The sequence below is a fragment of the Camelus bactrianus genome, chromosome 9 (assembly GCF_048773025.1).
Source record: "Camelus bactrianus isolate YW-2024 breed Bactrian camel chromosome 9, ASM4877302v1, whole genome shotgun sequence".
Classification (NCBI taxonomy): domain Eukaryota; kingdom Metazoa; phylum Chordata; class Mammalia; order Artiodactyla; family Camelidae; genus Camelus; species Camelus bactrianus.
In genome coordinates this window covers 39,127,037-39,144,663 of record NC_133547.1, presented here as the reverse complement: position 1 = coordinate 39,144,663, position 17,627 = coordinate 39,127,037, and the positions used below count along the sequence as shown (strand labels likewise).

The window sequence follows — 17,627 nt, the reverse complement described above, 5'->3', positions numbered from 1 at the left end:
TATTTCTTAAAAAGTTAAACATTCATCTGTTATGTGACCCAGTCATTTCACTCCTAAGTGTTTGCCCAAGAGAAACAAAAGCATATATCCATATAAAAACCTGTACACGAATATTCCTAGAGGCATTTTTTAAATAGCCCCAAACTGTAGGCGCATCAAATATACAACAGCCAAACTGAATGATAAACTAATAGAATACTACTCAGTAAAAAAAGGAATGAACTATTGAATTACACACAACATGGATGAATCTCAAAATTATTATGCTGAATGAAAAAAATATCAGACCAGAAAAAAAAAAACCAAAAATCAGACCAGAAAAAAAAAACCCAAATAATTGATCCAATTATCTAAAATTCTAGAAAATGCAACATACTCTGAAAGCAGAAAGCAAATCAGTGGTTGCCTGGGGATGGGGAAGGGCAGGAAGAAGGGATTACAAAATTTCCATCTATAAATGTATCAAACTAACACTTATACACCTCAAACTTATACTTCAAACTTGACAATGTTTAATGTCAACTAAAAAATGTTATATGTCAATCTTTAAAAACAAAAAGAAAAAAGGACAGGAGCATGTACCTGTGCTGAGAAGATAGTGGGAGGTCTTTAATGAGCACATTAAATTCATCCATCCCCAGTACCACCCTGCCATTTATAAAAGGGATTACAAAAGTGGAGATGAAGCATATGGTCCTTATCTGAATTATGGTAAGTGATGGTTTCATGTGTGTATACATATGTCAGAACATATTGAGTTTATACTATAAATGTGTGCAATTTATGGTATGTCAGTTATAAATCACTGAAGTTGTTTTAAAAAAATCAGTCTAACTCAACTAAGATCCTTCCACTAAATCCCTTTGTCTTCTGTGAACTGACTGCTAGGAATTCAAGGCATATTCATTTGTGCATTTAACAAGTATATATACAGTACCCACTGTATACCAGGGACTGTTCTGGACACTGGAGATATAAACATAAGCAAACCAGAGCTCTGCACTCATGGGGCAAACCCTCTAGCAGAGGAAGGCCAAAACAAGTAGCTGAAGTAAGAAATATCTAAAGTCCGCGGTTGCTAAATGTTATGGAGAAAAATAAAGCAGAGTAACAGGTGAGAACATTGAGAGATACAGTTTAGTTTACATACTACGGTCAGGGAGGACTTCTCCAAATGAGGTGCTTAAGCTTGGGCATCAGGGAAGTTGAGGATGAGTCCTTTGGAAACTGAGGAAAAGAGCATGCCAGGCAGAGGGAAGAGGAAGGGCAAAGGCCCTGAGGAGCAAGAGGGCTTGGCCAGAGCCACGGGAGCACTCATTCTCCCTAGCTGCGGGAGTGCGGGTGGCTGACAGCTCTAACTGGGTCTCTCAGACTTGCCCTCAGATAAGAGCTGCCTTGCTCAAAGTCACACCCTCCTCCTGGGGGCAGCCACACCCACAAACTGGGAGATGAACAAATATAATTTCCCCTTGCCTGATTTCAGGAGGGGAAATCTGAAAGGTGCACGATGGCATCTAGCAGGTTGGGTGAGGGTGAGGCTAGAGAGGCACTTAGGGAGCAAAAGGTAAGGATGCACTCACTCTTCGGTTCACACAAGCCCAGAGTTCCAGAGGTTTATGGTCATGAACTTAAAGAGATGCCAGTCAGCATGACTGTATATTTTTCTCTGGTCATGTGCAGGCACAGAGTAGGCTAAGATATGTATTTAACTAGGACTAGGGTATTACTAGACAAGTGTGATGGAGAGAGACCACAGCAAGGGAACTGAGACTGTTTACAAGGAAGTGATTTATAATATGGGACTGTGGAAACTAAGCTGGGTGGGCAAGGAAGTGAGGCTTGCAATGCCTCACTATCCTGGAGGCTGAAGGGACTGCAATGGAGAGTGAAAAGTTGGCAGGAACAATAGAGGGGAGGACCCAGGGGAGTTAAAGAATTTGGGGGAAGGATATTAGTGGGAAGTAAGTGGAAAACAGAGGAGTTGGTGAGTAGAGAATGGAATGTTTGAAGTACAAACTGGAGAAGTTTCAGTTCTTGGTGCTGGGCCCATTCTAGGGTGTAACCATGGGAAATGGCAGCTGAGGTCAAGCGGAAGAAAAAAATCTTTGAAAGTCAGGAGATCGAGAAATCGAGAGCCCTGAGAATTGGAAAGATTGTTCAGTGGGTATTGGAATTACTAAGAATTCTGGCAGTAGTGAGGAAAGAGGTATTGAGACATTTGTTAAGCTCTAAGTACTAAAATGCTAGGGGAGCATCTTCTGATGCCTGTGGCCCACACGAACCACTGAGGGATGGTGGATGGTATAATCTGATGCCATGAACTTCAGAGGAGCTGGGAGGTTCAGAGAAGAGGGAGAAACAATGATCTGGAAGTACAATGGTTTTATGTTAGTCACTGATTTCTGGCTAATACCAACTTCTTAGTTGTTTTCCAGTAGGTTATGAGTGTTATTGATGAACAGTTCCACTGGGAAACAGTGCATATAAAGCAGGTGCTTTGTGATATAAATTTACTTTAAAACTTTGAATTATTAAGTTTATCAATTGTCTGAAATTCTCCTTTCAGGAATGGGATCCTGCAAAGCGGTAAATGCTTGAGTTCATGGAGTCAAGACAGTGAAGAGGGGAAGCAGTTACAAGAGTGAGTGTGTTTAAACATTCTTAGGGCACTAATAGGGTAATGCTAGGAAAATCAAGATTAGTCAAGAATCCCAAAGGCTGGAGAAGGGCTGAAAATAAAAGATAAAGACGAGGGGCTAGAATGAAAGATAAAATGTTAGGATGCTGCATACCAAGTCTTCAGCTTTCCAGCTCCCAATATCTGTGTCCATATTGCTTGACATCCAACCTCCTTCACTAAGCTAACGTTAAATATTTTAGGTTTTGTTACCTAGTATACAATTCAAGATTCCAAATCTGTAATGTTAGGATTTGTTTTGCTGAGAGTGACAGAAACCTACAAAGAAAGTTATATCAGAAGTTCCTTTCTGATATAAAATATTAGAGGCAGAGCATCCAGGAGTGGTATGGCAAGCCTATTCCATTCTTCCTCAGTTTTTCAGTCTGCCATCCCTAGGATGAGCCTCTCTTTTTATTGGTGGAAGATAAAGCTCTAGCTATCATATCAAAGTTCTAAGAAACAGAATTCAGTCAGGGAAGAGGGAAAAAAATGAACTATATGCTAGTAAGCTCTTAAAAAATGCTCCTGCTTCCACTTCCATCCTGTTGGTCAGAAGTTGGTCTCATGGCTATGTCAACTGAGCTGAAAGAAAAAAAAGGGGGGGGGGGGAGGATAAGTAGTCAAACAATTCTATTGCTATGGAAGAAGAGAAGAATGGATTTTGAACAGTGGGCAGTCTCCACCACACGAATGAATGCATAAGGTATAGCATAAGGTATAAGCTTAGGACAGAATTTGCAACATTTAACAGAAGAATAAATAGGAGGAAAATGGGATAGATGTGATTGCAGCTGATCTGCAGCTAATACTCTGTAGGAGAAATAAAAAGTTTGGGCGATATAGAAGGAATATGGACTAGAATTTATTATCCAGGAAAAGATTGGACACTATGAGATTTATGGTTGCCCTCATTCATACTCCATTCTTCCTCCATACCTGTACCTCCCCCTTTAGTCTCTGGGCAGACCATTTCTATAAAGAAAACCAATTGTACCTAGGACTTCTTTTTTGATTTTTTTTGCCAAGTCCAATCAAGTAGATGACATTTTCTTACTGGTGCTGAGTATGGATAGATAAGGATTAAATAAATGTAAAGGAAATGCCAAGAAGGCCTTCACTGATCAGGGATCCCGGGTGGTTACAATAAAACAAATCAGAGTTAGGCTTCTGGGTTTCAAGAAGATGCTCAGGCCATCTCAATAGAAAACAGAGAAGTTGCGAGGCTATCTACTGACCAGACCAAAACCAAAACAAAAACAAAAAAAACAAAAAACCTAAAACAAAAACCCCCCAAAACTAGAAGGCAGCAAGAAGCAATGCAGCTTCAGGGTAGTTATTTATCTTGGCTTCTCTTTTGCATGAGCATCCTCATATGACAACTATACAAGTCTTCTCCATTCTTCTGAAGACTGGACAATTCTTAGTTCTCAAACTTCTAGAAGGAGCTAGTCTGATTCACTCACATAATTCGCAACAAACTTACTGAGTTGAATCCTTTATACCAGATTACAGTCAAGTGTTATCAACCAACCTAATGAAGTGGCACCCTTATGAGTGGTATCTTAATCCACTCTATCAGTCAGGCTCCAGTCAGGAGATAGAAAACACACAGCAATACGAACAGGGAAAGTATAATATAAAGAATTACTAATCAGTAACAGGGGATTAATTACCTTGGTTACTAAGGATAAGGAAAGCTCTTAAGAACACAGAAATAGTGGCTATAGGAGCAACCACTACCTCTAGGGCTGAGGTAGAGGACCCAAGGAAGGAGCAAATCTGGAAGCTTCCCTTGCAAGCCTGAATCAAGGCTGATATTCAGATTTTATTGGAGAGGGTGTGGCTTAACACACTGAAGCCCAGGGTGCTGGAGAGGAGGGGATGTCAACAAAACTAGTTAGGAAGCCAGCCACTGGGTGTGCCAAGACTTACTGGTAAGTTACCGCTGGGGCACCAGCAAGACTTGTGCTGGGAGGCTGGCAGGGGGACTACTAGACTTGATGGGAAGCAGCCTCCCGTGAGGTGCCACTGGGTATCCTACATGCCACTGGCCCCTACACACTGCAGAAGCAAGAAAAAGAAAACACACCAGAACCAGGAAGAGAAGTTCCTTTGTTCTGCAGCATCCCTCCAGCATCCTCTACTGAGTTTAGCACTGTTGCAGCAGGCAAAAGAGAAATGTTTAAAGGGTTCATCTCAATATCACAATCAGAGCAATGAAGGGTAAACTTAGGAGCTGACAAGAAATACATTGATACCTGGCACATCCACAAACCGTTGGTGGTTCCTAGACAAATCTCAGTATAACTCAACTTCCCAGAACAAGGGTCAGAGATAGAAGATTTCATTTAGGAAGAAATGGTTCACTAAACCACTGTCTGGTTTGGCTGGATGAGTCCAGCACTTAAATCTCCTCTTTTGGTACTATTAAGTGTCAAGGACACTGGTAACTTCAGGATTTCTGAACAGGAGGGAATGTGAGAGGGCAAGAGGACTTCTGCATTTGCTTGGCAAGCACACTTTTTTGTTTTCAAGATTGTTTATTCAAGATGTTAGGAATTTGTGGGTGGTGGCCAAATCCACTGACTTAATAGAGAAATAAATCAACTTCAGAATGGCCAGAAAAAGTACTGACCAAGGAAAACCAGCTTTATAGATTAGTGGACTTTAGGTATTTGCAGATCATAGAAGCTTAAGTGAGGATTTCCTTTCCTGATTCTTGTGATAAAACATCATGGCTTATACGTCGTATGAAATGAAACAAAGTTCAGCTGTTTAACTTAACAAGTGTACCTCACTTTTCCAATAGGCTGGAAACCCTATCCCCACCCCCCACCCGCATATGTATTTTTCCCCCTTTTTGGGGGGAGGTAATTAGGTTTATTTACTTACCTAATTTCTAAAGGAGGTACTGGGGATTGAACCCAGTACCTTGTGCATGCTAAGTATGCACTCTGCGGCTGAGCTATACCCTCCCCCACCAACCCTGAATACATTTTACCTGTGCAACATTATGGATCATAATTAATAGAAATTGAGTGCTCTGAGTTAACAGTGGAGTTTAAGTCAGCTATAATGGCTAACATTTTTCAGTTGACTGTAGTCACACTCATGTTTCCTATAGTAACAGTTGTGTTGATAGCCAATGATCCTAAAGTGAAAAATGCCACTTCAGAACTATTTGCAACATGCAGGGAGATACAGGATGGGATGATGAAGGAATTTCAGACTATCAGGAAGTGTTCCTTCCCCATAAAATCAGCTCTACTTGATATGCTGTAATTGGGTTAGCCTTTCAAGGCTGAATCCACAAGATGATAAAATCAGATCAGTACCAGAACCAACTTAAAGTCCACCAGTTGGCCAATACAGCCAGTGAGAACTGACCAACTAGTCAGTGTTTATAATTGAGGCTGCATACTGGAAATGAGCTGAAAACTTTACAAACTGCCAGTGTCTGGGGCTCATCTCTACTGTTCACATAAAAAACTACTTATATTCATTAAGAGTAACTTTTGGGGGAAAGCAATTGACCATTAACCACCCCTCCCCTTTTCATTTTTAAAATAAAAACAACTCAAAAAACCAACAGCTATTGACCTTGGGACACTCTCAGATCCCAAATTTGCTATTCATTCCCAACTACACAATATCTAATCACACCCTAGAAGAAAAGTAAGGAAATCACACCAAAGCCCTGGGGCAGTTTAGTTCTTCTGAAGTTGCATGTGAATTTTAGAGTCCTTTTTATTTTTCTAGACATGATTTGTAGCTTTCATTAGATTCCTAAAAAGGGGCCTGTAACTCATAGGTTAAGAACGACTGCCTTACAGGAACTAAACGTAACTAATAAGATTATGAATTAAGGAGTATCAAAATGGAAACTTTGTTATTAAAATCTCAAGACTGATAATATACTAGCTCATGTATAGGATTTAATTGCAAATTGAACATTAAAAAACAGAAGAGGAAAGATACTAATACATGGAAAGGTGAAATCATTTCAGTAAGTTAAGAAAACTGGATGGAGGCCGCTAGTTATATTAAGCTCTATCAAAAGCTTTTCAAGTTTTCTCAACTGCAAGAAACAATTTGGAGATGTCTTTCAGAGCCTTGTTTTCCATCTTTTAGAAAGCTACTCTCCAAAGAAGTCATTCATATATTAACTAGTTAGTATTTACGTTCTCTTACGTATCATAATGCTCCTCAAAGTAAACCTGAAATCAAATGCAGTGTGGCATTTTCACTTCTATTTGAAATTCTTTCCCCACTTTACCAAAAACACACCACTGAATTACCCCTATTTCAGGTGGAACTATATTCAGAGGAGGAGCACTGTTCATTTAGGTATGCTGAAAGTATTTTCAATGTAAGATAAATCTGGCTTTCGTCACTCTGGAAGAGTTTTCTAATTTCTACATGTCCAGTGTTATTTCACTTGATGCTCAGTTTAAAAGATAATATGATTCAATATTCTACTCTTAAAAGAAAAATAGCATTTTCAGAGGAATTCCTTCATTTAATGAGGTTTTTCTGGAAGTTAGGTAGGTACAAATGTTAAGCCCACATAGGAAGGACTTTTCAGAATGTACTCCTTTGTTCCACTTAACACCTTTTGCAAGGTGGCTTCTGGATGCCCATCAATTGACCAATATAAACAGTGAGATAAAACACATGTTAATATGGTATACACTGTCAGGAACACTGAAGTTTTAGTCCTGGCAATGACCTACCAGATCACTTTGGACCTCTATTTCTCTGTTCTAAAAAGAATTGGATGAGTTACCTCTTAAAAGTTCCTTCAAGCCCAAAATTTAAATGATTCTACTATGCAATCCAAGTGCAAGTCCCTCAATTAGGATCTCTGCTGTGAAACTAAGTAATCACCTGATCAACCTAGTGACACACATTAACACCCAGGGAACAAGGGAACTGCCTTATTAAGGACTCTAGAAAGGATGATTGGCTACTACATATGCCCAATCCTATCTACACATTTAAAATTCACTTGTCACCAGGGCATTGAAATATCCCTCTACACAAAGTGTGACTCTACTAACCTTGTATCTATTTCTGCAATAAAAATATTAAAAAAAATTTTAACAGATGGGGGAAAAGCCAACACCCAGGATAAAGGATTTAATCCAGTATTTATTCCGCACTCATGATCGTTCTCTGTAATCAGAATACAAGTCATAGGAACAGTCTATCAAATAATTTGCTGATAATCTTAAATAATGCAACATAGCATTACTTTTAATACTTCTCTGTTCTAGATTAAGTTTAAAAACTCAAACAGCAATCTTCATTATCAATAAAAAAAGTTCTGAATTTAAAAAAAGGACACTATCAAGCAGTTTCATAATTTAAGTATTTTCCATTTATAAAAATGCTTTGGAAGCTTGAGGCTTGCATCTATTTCTCTACTCATCTGCCCCACCCTCTCCCAATTTCACGTTAGTATAGGGTTGCTGCAAGAATGCTAGGCTTTAGACATTAATTTCTCCTTTAATATAGTACTTTAAAATCTGAAAAATTCAAGAAAAAGATTACATGTCATGTATTTTTTCAAATAAAAAAGGAAAGCTAAATGAATAAATTTTAGGCATACTAACAGTGTCCCTTTGAGGTAGAATGCTAAAAGGACTTTTGATCAAATCACAGCCTAATTTAAACCTCTGCACCAGAAACTAACTTCTCATAAATTCTCTCTAAAGTTAACTGGAGAATGTGAAGTTTAACATATTAACAAGAGCCTTCCAAGATAATATACAGTGGACAAGAATGTTAATCCTACAACTGCTGCCTTCATGTACATTGAAAGCACATAATTCTCCTATAACAAACATCCAAGATCCATTCTCAAAGTCTTTAGCATTCTATTACGAAAAGCACAGCCATGCTACTTCAGTACACAAACCATAATCCCACACCTACAAAACAAAAATAGAATTAGTGGCAGTTTATTGCCTTATACAAATTTAACCAACATGGCAACCATGCCAAAGGAATTAAAACATTTTCAGGACATATGTACAGACTGTACATCTCAAAAACAATTAAACAATAAAAATGCAAGAACAATCTGTGCATCATGTATCAAACTCAATAATTGGGTGAAAACATCAATGCAATATATGGGATTACAAAGGCACTTCCCTACACAAAAGAGGAAATGAAAATGCAGCCTACAGGGAGCCTGAAGAGTGCGAAACTACTGCACAATCTCAACTCGGGAGGGGGGAAAAAAAGCAGATTTAATCCAACATTTATAGGATTCAATGTGATCCACTTGTACAAAAAATTTTCACACAGTCTCCTCTTTGTTTTTATGTTGCTTTTCTTGGCTCTCTGGTTCTATACTTTGGCTCCTTCGATGGTCATGTTTGTCAGACTGGTCCTTACTATCACTGTGATCTCGTTTGTGGGAACGTTCTTTGCTTCTGCTACGCTTCCTAGATTTTTCTTTGCTGGGGCTATGTTCTCGTTTTCTTGATTTTTCAACACTGTCAGTTCTTCCTTGACTGCCACTTCTACTCCGTTTATTTGATTTTTCTTTACTTTCATTTCTATGTTTACTTGATTTCTCTCTGCTCCTGCTTCTGCTTCGTTTCCCAGCATTTCTACTTCTACTCCTACTTCTATGTTTTCTTTCTCTGCTTCTACTTCTACTGTGCTTTTTCTCTTTCTTGGAATCTTTTTTGTCATCTCTGTGCCGCCTATCATCTTTGTCTTCTTTATGCTTCTTTTCTTCTATCTCACCCCTACTTCTCCGTTCCTTGGACCGTTCTCTTGACCGCTCCTTTTCTCGGTCATTACCTCTTTCCTTATCATAGTCACGGTCTCGCCTCCTACCTCTCTCATTTTCTTTCTCTCTTTCCCGATCCCTGTCCCTTCTATCCCCTTTCCTATCACGACTTCGACTACGGCTTCTATGTCTTTCCCTACTCCTGCTATGTCTGCGTTCCAGCCCCCGATCGATACTGCGGGATCTTCGCCTTTCTTTCTCCCTTTCTTTGGCTTCACGCTCTAGTCGCTGGCGTTCTTTCTCTCTTTCTAATTCTCGGTCAAAACTAGAAGACCCATGGCCTTCCCGATGATGGCTTCTACTTCTGGATCTTCTTGGGGACCTCCGTGGACTCAGTGATCTCCTTGGAGACCTAATATTTAAGAAAGGAAGAGGGAAGGGAAAAAAATGTGAATGAATAAAACATATCATAAAAATTTAACTTTCACCAGTGTTACTTATTTAGATCCACAGCTTACATGTCAGGAATAATTAAAGCTAAAAAAAATTTTCCCTATTCTTATTTACAGATACATAATCTTGTTGAAAATGCCATGATTTCCAAGGACCTTTGTGCAAAGCAATTTTCAAAATAAGTGTAACTCAAGAATTACATTACCTTGAACGTCTGCGTTCAACATGTCTGTCTATTTCCTCAGCACCTTCCTTCCCATCTTTCTTGATTTTCCTTGGCCGGGTTTTAATCTGTTGATCGATATTCTTCTGAACCGGAACCGGAATTCTTGGAAACAAAGTAGAAAACCACTCCAGTTTTGTAAGAAAAGACCGTAGCATTTCTCCAATGGTCATTACACAGCCTCCACCAGCCTTCACATCTAGGTCCTACAGAAACACAAAAGATATCCTGGCCGTCAAAGAAATTCTCTCAGTAAACACACGAATACTATAAAAATATAACCATCTTTGGAATCTCAAATACAAAAAAATTCTAACAGAAAAATTTCAATTTGTGTACCTTTCTAATCTGGTAATGAATGATACAGAGAAACATCTGGGCTTAGTGTGTGCATGCAGGTGAGAACAAACCCTGCAGCCTCATGGACAGAAAGAGAAGTGCCCTCACTTAGCTAACGGGAACATGAAACACCCCCTTACATAACTGAACTATTTGGAACAATCAACTTAAATTTACATTCCACATACCTACTTAGCATATATTTTATTTCTGTGGACATGTTTGCACACATCATTCCTAGCAGTGTAACCTAGCTACACATGAACTACTTCAGACAATTTCTGTCTAAAGATTATCTTTTAACAGCTCTAATATAAAATGAAGCCCTAATAAAACTGGAAGCAATAGCAAACCAACTGCCATGAAGCAGTGAGGTTTCTAATTTAGAGTTATGTAGAAAATAAATAAATGAACAAATAATTGGAAACGCATAATCCATGATGACCATTGTCTCTGAAAAGGGTCATTACCGCATGAAGGCCTTCTTGCTATGCCCTCTCACAGCTCAGGACATGTTAGTCAGCTATTGTCAGTCCCAAACCTATAGTGCAAGCACACAAGGAAAGTGAGATTTGTTATCTAAACAGGAAAACAAGAGCTAAAGGTAAAACTGCTTGCACTCACACACATTTAAGTGTTCAGATATACAGTATTTCCAAATATACTCGCTGCAGATATCTAAGGAGAAAAACAGTAAGTTAGCTTAAATAGAAAGCCTTAGGTTTGTAAACACAATAAAAAACAGATTAAACAGAAGCATTCAGAAAGAAACCTAATACCAATCATGAAGAGGGACATGATTTCTAAATACAAAAGAGAGAAGTGCCCCAGCCTGAAAAAAACTCATCTAAAAAGAAAAAAAAAAATTAAAGACTGTGACTTGTCACCTAAGTCACTTTTGGCTTCTTCTGATATATTAAACAGCTCATAAATAAGCAAAAAAAAAAAAAAAAAAAAAAAAAAAAAAAAAAAAAAAAAAGCAAAGAAAAATTCTCCATGTCTACATGGGTGAGATTTGTTTTTAGTTGTGCATGTAATAATAAAAAACAAACTAGAAAGATTTCCCTTAGAACTATCCTTTAATTAAAAAAATTCTTTGGCTGTTTTAAATAGGACTACTAAAACACTGCTCAGTTTACTTTATGAACTTTAAAACACAAAGTAGTGGTGGGGACAGATATATGGACAACACTGCTCACTATTAAGATTCTTGTGAGATCTTGGACTTGAACACTTGTATCAATGATTTAAATCTGACACAGTCATGTTTCCCAAAGTAACTTTTCTGAACATATGTAACAAGCTCAACCTTGTTAAGCTTGAATGGCAAGCTAGATTTATAATTAAAAAAAACTGTAAAGTACTAATTTAAACAGAAGGTTTCCTTCTAACTTTATAAACATGTATAGTATAATAGAAATCAGAAAGCTAGAACTGAAATATTTCTGTCACCTTGAACAAGTCAACCAAACTGTCAGCCTCTTTAAGTTCAATTCTGCACTTCTGCACAAGTGGGAATATTAGTATTCAGAAGAAGTTATAGGGTAAAGAACTGAAGAGTTCTGGAGGTAAGGGGAAGCTATAATTAATATTTCTATGTGCATGTCTTACCACCTCAGTCTTGAGCATGGCCCACTTTAAAAAGTCACTATCAACTGTACAGGTCAAGATCAGTGCAATACATAGAACACAAATAAGAGATAATTTTCAATAGTCAACCAAATTACATCTGAACAATTTAAAAATGTGAAAGTAAAACTTAAGAAACTAAACCTAAGATAAATAAAATTCACCAAGTGTTAGTAGTAGGACATTAATTCCTGAAGTATTTGAGTGTAATAATTTAACTACAGAAAATTCTGGAAGATGTTAAACCACCAATATATAAAAGATATTTTAAAACGAGAGTAATTAGAAGAAAACTAATTATTACCCTTGTTGACATACCTCTTCATCATCAAGGAAGGATTCAAACCAGTCCCATAGATCTGTAGGGGGCTGTGTGTACCTAGAATTAAAAAAGACTAATGATCAGGCTTATGTCAATTAAAGTAAGATATTTATCATAAATGTAGAGAAATGCATGCTCACCTTATATACATAAATCCAAGGGCTCTAATATATGGAGAATCTGTGTGTGTTATGAGACCCATCACTTGCTTACGAGTTAACTTTAGAGTAAATAATTTGTATAACAGACAAAAAGCTGTAGAAACAATTCCTCCTGTTCCAACGCCTCGAACCTTTAAGGTAAAGAATTAAGAAAGAGTGGTAAAATAATTAACAGAGACACTTAACATCAATTGACTAATCCCGTGAGTGTTAACTAATAACAAGATACACTGCATAATTGAGAATGGAGCATAAAGAACATAATGCTTTTCTAATCCCATTCATGGAAAACTTAAATTTTTAAAAAACACAGACTAATTGTAATTCAGTATGTAACCTACAGACTTTAAGTTTTCTAAATATAAACTCAGTTATGAGACACAGAAAAACTGAAAAATGCACGTACTTCTACTTACCCCTCCGCACATCCCTGTTTGGCCAGCTGTTTTCCTGCTTCCTTTCTCCCATGGTTCAACGTGCGTGACCTGAAAACAAAAAAGAGGAACACAACAAACATTCACACTTCGTGTGCTTTTAAAAAGTATGATTCAAGTAAACCCCAATCCATAATAGAGCAGCTCTTCCAAAAGTCTGGAAGTTGCGTATTCTGACATGCTGTATATATTTTGTTTACACACATTAAGTATGTAAAACTGCTGAGATATTTAAATAGAACCAATAAAGCTACTAAGGTTTAACAAGACCTCAACAGCCTCACAGAGTAGAAATCCCATTAAAGTAGCTTTGCAGAGAGCTGATACATGTGGAGACAGGAAATTTCTAATCTCATACACTTGTAAAAAGAAAATTTGTATTTTATTATGAGTTGCTTAAAAAATTTCTTATTTTAAAATGGATTTGAAACTCCAACTTAAAGCATAAAGTATTAAAGTTTAAATGCCTTTTTCAAAAAAATCTTTAAAGTGCCCTTAATATTTCACTTTTATGGTAATTTAAAATTTCTTATTATAAAATAAGGAAAAATGACTTGAAGAAAGTATGCTAAAACAGTACCAAAAGTTGCTTTTAATGCAAAATTTATTCATACTTTTTCCCCACCATGATCAGGCACTGTGTTCATTACTGATAGAAGAGGAAATTACAAAGGCCACACCTACACAGAGATCATTCCTGTTATTGTATAATTTATTTTCAGCCTAATTATGTAAACGAATTCTATTTCTTCCCAGAATACAAACTGTGTCAAAAACAAAACACTGAAGTAAGTGTGACTTGTCTTATTAAGTATACACAAAGATACGATCTTTGCTAAGGTGGGGCATCCTATAAAAACCACATACTTAACCTTAAAATGGCAAAGAAAGAATACAAGCTCTACAATAGACAGAACTCAAGGTCTTTTGGAAGGAATAAATCATTATTTGTTTAACTTGAAACGAAAAAACAAAGCAAAATCCTGTTCATTCGCTATGTATTTCAAAAACTTTACTTACACCCACCCATGGGCATGTGCCAGTCTTTTTCAGTGGCTTCAGACAGAAAAGCATGCATTTAAATTTAAGCACTACACTATTTTGCTCAGTGGACTGCTGCACTGCTTTACAGTTTCATTTCCTTCTCCCAGCTTGCTATATAAAAGACATTTCAATTCCTTAAAGGCTAACTAAAGGTGTGGATGCCATACAAAACAGACTTACAAAATTGGAAGGCTACATAGTTCAATGATTATTTGATCTGGATGTCTCAACAAAATCTGAGTCTTTAATTTTGTAACTAAATTTAAGTAATTTGTAGTACAATCTTAAGTTGTTTCAAAACACAGTATGTGAAATTTGAAAACAAGCTTTTCCTCTTATCATGTTAACATTTGCCTATGCTGTTAAACAGAGCCTGCCACAAAAAGAGCAGGAACCCGATTTCAACTGTTTGAAATTTACTACACAAATAAAGCTACGGCTTAAACATTTGCCATACTGTATCCATGCTGAACAAGGCCTTACCTTTTAAAGAAAACTAGTTCATAGTATTACAATTACTCACAATACTCTTGTAAGAGGATACCCATGTTTTCAGTGTACTTTATATACCCAAGGTTGAACTGTATTCTCAAAATAAGATCTATCAAAAGTAACTAGTATCTCAAAATCCTTCACTATTCACTTAATTGGGGAAAAGGCAGACAAAACATAACCTAAAAGCAAATAAAGAAAATTTCCTTCTCTTAACACCTCTACAGATTATGTTCAGATCACAGAAAATACTTTATGTTGTCTGTCAAGTGTTTTACAAGACAACACCGACAAAACGGACTGTATTATAGCAGATGTTCTATCTAAAGTATTTAAAGATCGTTAAGATTACTATAATATTCTTTAAAATATAAATTAACCTTAGGAGGCCTGGAAGATATTTTTAAAACTACATAATTTGGAGGTAAGTGGAGAAAGCCTACCAAGTTGGTGAGGAAAAGACCAAAATCAATGGCCAAAAAAAAGAAAAAGAAAAAGAAAAAAAAAACCTAGCCGTTCATTTAACCAGGGAAATGCATTTATGGCGATTGAGCATGATTAATAATGCATACCTCTACCTGCGACCCTGGGCTGCTCCGAGCCTCGCTGCAAGACTGAGTCAATCCTGCTAACGAAACAAGAACTGAGACAAGAGTGCAGTGAGGAGGCGCCAGGTGAGCTCCCCAGCACAGCCAAACCAGCACCGACCCTGCCGCAGAAGCCCAGGGCCCAGATAATTCTAAATAATAAGCCCAATGCACAGGTAACTGAGATCACTTACTCCTGACTTCCTGCTGCGAAAATTTCCAGGCCTTCGGTACGTCTCTTCCATTTGCACCTCTCCACCCTCAACCCTCCCACCCCTCCCGACACACACACTGACCAGTTCCCTGTCTGGACAGGATAGTGAATACCAACAACACGAGGCCAACACTGAAGTCAATACACGCCCTGGCGTGGGTGAGCGGGAGAAGCACCAACAAGTTGGCGCTGAGTAGATCCACGTCAAAAGAAATAATTTTAAGGCTGTAAACTTGAGAGGCTTCAGTTACTCGTTTCTCCTCCCCCCCACCCCTCCCGTCCGACTCCCCCCCCAGGGGCGGGCAGGAGGTTGGGGGAGGAGAGAGATCAATGGCGGCAGGCTCTCCTGGCCCTAAAAACCTGAAAAGGAAATTAGAGGGCGGCCCCAGTTTGACCCTTCCCTGGCGTACTACTGACCACCGGTTCCCCTCCGCCCACCCTTCCTCCACCTACCAATCCTCCGACCTCGGGGGCCGTCTCCGCCCGTTTCCTCCATACCCCCTCCTCCGAACTTAACCCCTATCCCCAGGTCTAGACGCCTCGTACCTTAAAGTAGATCTCGTCCACCACCTCGTGGTAGGTCTTGAGCTCGTAGAGCTGCACTTTGAAGTAAGGCGACGACAGGATATTGGTCAAGATCATGGGGTTGAGGTTCATAGTCTTTTCGTTGCCCCACAACGGCAGCACATTGCCCTGCTTGCCCGAGACGGCCGGCTTGGTGGCGCCGCCGCCGCCGCACTGCTGCTGCTGCTGCTGGGCCGCGGCTGCGGCCGCCTGGTGCTGCGGCTGCGAGTTGCCTGTCAGCGCGGGGCTGTTGTTAGCCATGTTGCGGCGGAAGGAAGGAGGGAGGGAGGGGGGGGAGGGGGCCAAGCTCGATCTCGCTCTTCGGGACAACGGTCCGGGACCCTACTCCATGGAACGCCGTCGGAAGAGGGGGCCGCCGCGCTGTGGCCCAGACGGGTGAGGGAGGACAACCGGGACGCCGACAAATGGACCCAGGTCGAGAGCAGAGGCCGAGACGAGAGCCGGGAGAACTCCAAGCAGAAAGCGAGCCGGCGGCCTGAGAGCGCGATCTCTTCCGCCAACTGCCCCTGGGAACAAGATGGCGGCCCCGGCGGATGTGACGCCATATGACCCAGAATTCCAAGCTTAGCCGGCGGCCAATCAGAGACGCCCAGGTGGGCTGGAGATTCCTCTTCCTAGTTCCGCGCGTTCGGTGCACGCTGCTGTGGCGGCGGTGGCCGCTGCTCCCTGATTTTTAGGGGATTTACACTGGGAATTTGGGGGCCAGGGAAGGGGGTTGTAGGTCCAATTTGTATGTTTTACTATTTGGACTGTGGCGACGGTTTCTCCTTTCGAAGGCCGAGCGGAGAGGCATTCGCATGGCTATGTGCTTGCAAATTCGTGACTCTGACTCCTGCGGGGAATCCGAGTCTCCTGAGTTCACAGTTTTAAGATTCTCTGGAAGGGATGATAGGACCTCCCTCCTTCATGTGTTTTCAGTGCAAAATTCTTCTGTCTTCTGCCGGGCTGTAGTATCTGACTAGAGGTCTTATTGTTTGACCCTAAATTTATTCAGTTGTAAGATTTAGAAAACGTCTTGCTGGGCTGTTAAAAAAACATCTAGCATTAACAGCTACTATACCTGTATTGCCTAGTAGAATGACTTTTTCCCTCCCTACCCGATTTCTTCCGTTCTGCTGATGCATTCTGAGCGGTAAACCTTAGGCGAGGAACTGAATGAGGGTAGAGAAGGCTGCAGAAGGTGGTAGGTACGAGAATCAGTCATACTAGGTCTCATCTCTCAAAAGCTACTGTTAACCTAGAGAAGGTTCATGGTGTTTGGGAATTAAGTGCCTTTTCTAGTCTTCTTGTAGGTTTTTGCAGGTGTTAATGGACTGCAGTTTTATCGACAGAGAACAGCCTGAGTATACATAGAAGAAGGGAAGATCAAGCTTGTTAGAGGGTGAAGTGTGGTTGACAGGACCCAGGAAATACGCATATGGGGGAGTAATGGCTAGATAGGAATTGAGCCACCTAAGTGCCTGGAATGCCGAGTTGAAACATTAGAAATTTAATGACATTTAAACCTAAGGGTTACATAATTACATCTATGACCCCAAAGTTACTATTACAGAGAATATTACATTCTCTGGCTCCAATCCATTCTTCACAGAGTGTTGCCAGAGTCATCGTTATAAAAGTGCAGCACTCCCCACTCAAAACTTTGGGTGGCTCACTCAGTGGTTTCCCACTTGCCAAAATCCAGTGACACTGTTGATTCTCCATCCTATTTGATTT

The 17,627-nt window shown here is 39.5% G+C and overlaps 1 protein-coding gene across 1 annotated transcript; it reads right to left on the bottom strand.

Annotated features, from left to right (window-relative positions):
* Positions 1-7,813: 7,813 nt before the first annotated feature.
* Positions 7,814-16,437, bottom strand: PRPF38B (pre-mRNA processing factor 38B). The gene is made up of 6 exons (XM_010956908.3): positions 15,873-16,437; positions 12,972-13,040; positions 12,535-12,686; positions 12,391-12,451; positions 10,087-10,310; positions 7,814-9,840 (listed from the first exon to the last, which is right to left on the bottom strand). Exons 1-6 carry the CDS (start codon positions 16,149-16,151, stop codon positions 8,988-8,990), a joined length of 1,638 nt encoding a protein of 545 aa, XP_010955210.2. The 5' UTR covers positions 16,152-16,437; the 3' UTR covers positions 7,814-8,987.
* Between the last annotated feature and the right edge of the window lie 1,190 nt (positions 16,438-17,627).

What these genes read in the sequence shown, in the direction of transcription:
- PRPF38B (XM_010956908.3), bottom strand. Translation starts at nt 16,151, where the DNA reads ATGGCTAACAACAGCCCCGCGCTGACAGGCAACTCGCAGCCGCAGCAC. An exon ending in AAACAGGGATGTGCGGAGGG is followed by an intron (nt 12,687 to 12,971) that starts GTAAGTAGAAGT and finishes TTTACCTTAAAG; the next exon opens with GTTCGAGGCGTTGGAACAGG. An exon ending in CTTGGATTTATGTATATAAG is followed by an intron (nt 12,452 to 12,534) that starts GTGAGCATGCAT and finishes TTTTAATTCTAG; the next exon opens with GTACACACAGCCCCCTACAG.